General features: G+C 41.9%; 1 protein-coding gene across 1 annotated transcript in view; it reads right to left on the reverse strand.

Annotated features, from left to right (window-relative positions):
* slc3a1 (solute carrier family 3 member 1) overlaps positions 1-4164 on the reverse strand; it is a 30879-nt gene extending 26715 nt beyond the window's left edge. The window contains exon 1 of the mRNA XM_041180904.1: positions 3930-4164. Coding sequence (XP_041036838.1) covers positions 3930-4158 — 229 coding nt within the window. The 5' untranslated portion in view covers positions 4159-4164. The remainder of the gene's footprint in view (positions 1-3929) is intronic.
* Positions 4165-6000: the final 1836 nt, after the last annotated feature.

The following is a 6000-nucleotide window of genomic DNA, read 5'->3' on the forward strand; positions in this document are numbered from 1 at the left end:
TACTTTTAGAGCTAGTACAGTGCAATAATTAGAATTAGGGTTAATTAGAAATGTCATAGTAAAAGATTCACTGGGAAATAGTGATCATAATATAATTGAACTCCACATTCATTTTGAAAATGACACACTCCAATTACAAACAAAATTCTTAACCTTTAATAAAACTAAGTAGATAGGCATAAGGGGAAAGCTGGCTAAGGTTGATTGAGTAAATAGGCTAAAAGGATTGGCAGTAAATAAACAGTGAGAAACATTTAAAGAAGCAATTCAAAATGTTCAACAAAAATATATTCCATTGAAAAACAAAAACTCAGCAAGAAAGATTCATCCATGGCTTACTAAAGAGGTTCAGGGTAATATTAGATTAAAAGAAAAGGCTTATAATGTTACGAAGAATAGTAGTAAGTTTAAGGATTTGAAGTGTTTCAGAAGCCCAAAGGACCACCAAAAAAGTTGATGAAAAGGAAAAAATAGAATATGAGAGTAAAAATAGAATATGAGAGTAAAATAGCCAGAAATGCATTAAAAAAAACAATTTTTAAGAGCTTTTACAAGCACATGCAAAGAAGAAAGCAACTAAAGTAAACATTGGGTCCTTAGAGGCCAATACCAGATAAATTATCATGGGCAATGAAGATATGACAGACATTGAACAAATATTTTGTGTCTGTCATCACAGTAGAAGACACAAGTTACATAGCAGAAATAGAGGATAATGTAGGGGCTAATAAAAGTGGGAAAATTAAGGCAATTAATATCAGCAGAGAAAAAGTACTGGAGAAACTCAAGGGACTAAAATCCAATAAATCCACAGGACCTGATGACCTACATGCTGGGGTTCTAAAAGAGGTTGCTGCAGAGATAGTGGATGCACTGGCTATGATTTTGCAAAATTCCCAAGATTCTGGAATGGTCCCATCAAATTGGAAGTTGGCAAATGTAACATTGCTACTGGTGATGGGAAAGGGAGAGAAAACAGGGAAGTAGAGGCCAGTTAGCCTGATAACAGTCACTGGGAAAGTGCTAGAATTTGTTATTATGGAAGTATTAAAAATGCACCTTCTCAAGGGCAGTTAAGGGTGGGCAACATATTCTGGCATTGACAGCAACCCTCACATCCCATGAATGAATAAAGAAAAATCTCCAATAGCACTCAAGAAGTTTGACACCATCCAGGACAAAGCAGCCTGCTTGATTGGCACCCCATCCACTGCCTGGCTCCTCTATCAGTGCACCATGGCTATAGTGTGTACCATCTACAAGGTTCAACTTGCCAAGATTCCTTTGACAGCACCTTCCAAGCCCACGACCTCTACCACCTAGAACAAGGGCAGCAGGCATATGGGAACACCACCAACTGCAAGTTCTCCTCCAAGTCACATATAGCCCTTGGAAATATATCACCTTTCCCTCTGGTCACTGGGTCAAAATCCTGGAACTGACTCTCCAACAGTATTGTTAGAATACCTACACCACATGGATTGCAGCAGTTCAAGAAGATGGTTCACCATCACCTTCTCAGGGCAATTAGGGATGGACAATAAATGCTGGCTTTGCCAAGATGCATCACATTTCATGAACAAATAAAAATAAGGATCTCCTTGTGTAAAAAATTGTGTGCTGTAATGACTTTTACATCATTAAACAGTTCTAGACCTGTTCTAGACCTTTTATACAAGCCAGGCGGCAGTAGACAACACAGTTGTAGCCTCCCTCATGGAGAGGAATATTTATAGTGCATGAAGTTCTCTGAGAAAGTAGCAATATTTTCCCAAAATTAAGCAGCAAACTACAAAAAAAAAAGAAAAAGTAACAGAGGAACAGTAGAATGACAAATCAAACATGGTAGAAAATTCAAGTTACAAAAAGAAAAACATCAGTTATTTCCAGCTTTAAAAATCAAAATTCACTCGCAATCAGTATGGAAACCAAAGAGCACTTGTTCTATATGGGCCACATTGCTGAAATGATGAAGAGGGCAGAAAAAAAGTGAATTTGTGATGGGATTAATTAAGTACATTTGTTTGGGTGCAGCATTAAAAAAATGTAGTAATTTCACATTTGGAAAATCAAGATCACTACAATATTGGGAAAATGGCCAATTCAGAATGCATGTATGAACTCCATTAGCACACATTGGGAAACCAACTTTATTGTGACTTATTACATCAAAACATCACATAGCCACTAAAATAAAAACAGAAAATGCTGGAAAAACTCAGCAAGTCTGACAGCATCTCTGAAGAGAAACAGAGTTGACGTTTCAAGTTTTTTTTGGTTTTTCCAGCATTTTCTGGTTTTATTTCAGATTTCCAGCATCTGCTGTATTTTGCTTTTAACATAGCCACTAGAGATGGGTTGATGAAAGATCACATTTAAATTTGGCAGGCAAGCTCCGAACCTCGCCAGATTGGGGCTTCGTGATTGGGTTGGGTTGGGACAGCTGCCATTAAGGTAAGTTGTGGAATAGGGTGGTCATGGAGAAAGTGGGGCCCTGGTGGAGGTGTGTGGAGTTGTGCAGCTGCTCAGATTATGTTTGAGGGCCCTAGTGCAGATAGGAAGCCTGGACCATGGTTTAGTCAGGTGGCGGAGGAGGGCAAGCACCAGACCTAGCTCTGCTACAGATGTTTGAGATGCAAACCTTAGGGGCTCAGGCCATGAAAGGAGACTCCCTGAAATGTACCAGCAGTTATTGAGGGGTTTTGGAAAGGCAGACCAGGAGTTACCACAGCATATCTGAGAGTATGAAGGAATTCCATTCCAGCATAATCGGCATTCTGGCCAGTGGCATGAGTAGTTCACAGTCTACTATAGAGCATGTGATTATTTCCGTGGACACTAAAAATATCCTCTACAAAGGAATTTGTGTCACCAGCTCTTGGCAACTTCGATTGATGCTCAGGCTGGTGCCATGTAGCTTGAGGCTTCTCAATATCCGTTGGCTTCAAAATGTTGGTAGTACACATAGATATGGACTTCCAAAACGTCTCTGATCACTTCTAATCTGTTCTCCAGCAGACCACTTTGAGTGAAGTGCTACTGGTCCACGTGAATGGTGGTGTCTCCATTGAGGTGGGGCTTGCTGCTCCCTCTCAGTGTGGCAGCATGTCTACTCCCACACTAGCTGCTGAAGCAGTGCCCATAATGATGCATGAAAGGCATCTAAACCAGTTTGTCTTGGCACTAGCCAAGACTCTTCAACAATTGGGTTTCTAGAATGACTTCCATTCCTCCTCTTCTCACTCACCCTTGCTGCTGGCAAAGAATGAATTCTGTTAATAATTGCCAAAGATAAACTCAGCATTGTAATCGCAGCTCAAGTTGCAAAACTTTCCACAGTATTGAAATATTAATGTCAGCAAAAGTACTGCCCATTTTTCTGTACAGTGGCTTGCCCCTTTAAATACCACTCCCAAATGACAATTCCTGCCTGCAACAGCAAAGGATTGCTGGTCAGGCCCACAGAATTTTGGTACTCACAAATTGCATTGGGATTCTAATTGATTGGAATATCATTGGTACTTTATTATTGAGTTCAGGTTACCCAGGCTGCCTAATCTATGGGTCTCAGGAAAATGGCACCAGCAGCATCGTCAATGAAAGAAGGGTGTTAAGTCTTTCCCTGTGATTTTTGGCCTCCTATCACCCTGTTTACACTGGGTAGGAAGCCTGAAAATTCAGCCATTAGTTTATTCATAAACCATCATAAATTAGATATGAAACTAGAGTTTCTTTCAATGGCACAAATATTTTTTTGTGCTCCACAAGTGCAAATTTAACTATTAGTAAGTCTTAAAATATTCTTTGTTTAATCAAGAGCAATTACATTCTGGAACGCAACTGAGCAGATGGCTTACAATATCAGAATTACCCGTTTAGCAGGATATATGCCCCAACACCACTTCCCTTTTAGAATTATTGTTCCTTACCATTCAGATCTCCGACACCATTCCCATCAGAGTCTTTGAAGGATAATGGGTAGATTTGGTAGATTTGGCTGGCTTGCCACCAGTCCAGACACTTGGGAGACAGGGCAATGATGGTAATAGTACAGGTTACCAGAACAAGGGTGGCTACCACAGTCAGCCAGAAAATAATTTCTCTGGGCAGCCTGTAACACAATTGGCTTGAATAGCGTATGAGGACTTCTTTGGGCATTCCAGCATAGGGTCCAGCATCATCATATACTTTTGTTTGGTTATTTATGCCACAGTTTACTGCCTCAATAGAATCAGAATCTTTTAGAATAACAGCATTGCTGGATTCAATCAAGTTGTGAGATCTTCTTTCCTGGCCTTCATCCTTTTCAAAAGCTTGATTGGTATAATCTTTTACTTCTTTCAGATCTATAGAGGCAAGATTTGCTTGATCTGCATCTGAAGACATCTTAAGAGTTGTTTTGTGATCACACTATCTTTGTAGCTGCCAGTCTGAGTGGGTTGGTGATAGGATTGCATTTTATATAGTCACATCCATTACTTTGGACTTTGAACTTTAAAGCACTTAACAGCTGATAGTGCAAGCAGACCAAAAATCATTAACTATGTGAGAAAGATATGTTTTTACCAATGCATACAAATGCCATTTCCATTTCTCAAAGCAATTGAAAATTTTGAATTTCGAAACAAGTCATACATGATTCTATTTTTGTTTTATGGAAATGCAGACATCTTTAAAAACTCAGGGGGGAATCATCCCAGATTTGCAGTTAATGCATCAGCAGGTGGGAAAAAGAACGTTTTACTCACCAACCGCAATGGTAGCTTTTCACACCATATGGTTCCAATCCGGCCTCATCAAACATGTATTCCAAGGAAACATGCCGTTTTGATGGCGGGTGGGCTCTCATTTGCCCACCATGCTGTCACCTCACCACTTCCTCATGCTGGGTGCCATATTTAAAGTGCAGCTGCGTGCACACCTCTCAGTGCTTCTAGCACAGGACTGCTGCACAGAAGACATGGCCCCGAAAGGCAAAAAGACCGGAGACCCACGATTCAGTGACGCATCCCTGGGACACCTTTTGGATGCTGTGGAGGCCCGCCGTGATGTCCTCTACCCCTGGCCACAGGAGGCCCAGCAATCTCACCACTCCAGCTTGGTAGACAACGGCAGTGGTGATCAGTGCCAATGCTGCACAGAAGGGATGTAGAAAGAGGAGGAATGATCTCATCTGTGCAGCCAGGGTATGGCAACCATCTCATCACTCTAAACTCAACCATTCACAAGCCAATCACACATTCATTGGCATCTCACTCACTGCCAGCTCAAAAGACATCACCACTCACTCTCTCACACACCTCACATCTCCATCTGGCCTCATCTCCTCTGGAGACTGCCTCCTCAGTCCTCACCATCTTGTGACCACTTGCACCAATCAACTTGTGCCCCCATACATACCCTGGGATACCCCACTTCCCCAGTACAGCCCTCACCCTGCAACCTCTTCCATTGCTTAAGGCCACTTCTGCCCCCTTCCCCAAGCAGACCATAGCCCTGCAGCTGTTGAAAAGCCACCCCTGCCTTATGGCTGGTCTGGTAGAGGGACCTGCCCATAAGACCCCTAAAAGTGATGTTGTGCTGTCTGCGAAGCATAGCACAGAAGCAAGGTAGGCAAACAAACCTTGAAGTCCCAAGTGAGGTGCAGCTCGCCAGGAGCACATCACTTATATACAGTTATGAAACAGATCAGTGTGCAATGACACCGAAAAGCTCGGATGATCCAGAGTTGGAGGGGGGTTGATTCCGGCGAGCTGGGCTTATAATGATATGCAACTGTATTACAATGAAGTTCCCGATGTCTGACAGCAGGAAACGTGGTCTGCTATTGACGGGCAGAACAGACAATTGCAAACTGGTTCCACAATGTTGTGAAACTAATTTTTGGCCTTCTCGCCATATTGTGTGCTCATGCCACCAAACACGCCCGCTACCAACGGGCACAGAAAATTCCACTCTCAATTTTTTCTAAAGGTTAAAAAATGACATTTTCAGGTGCAT

This window comes from Carcharodon carcharias, chromosome 2 (assembly GCF_017639515.1).
Source record: "Carcharodon carcharias isolate sCarCar2 chromosome 2, sCarCar2.pri, whole genome shotgun sequence".
NCBI classification, from domain to species: Eukaryota; Metazoa; Chordata; class Chondrichthyes; order Lamniformes; family Lamnidae; genus Carcharodon; species Carcharodon carcharias.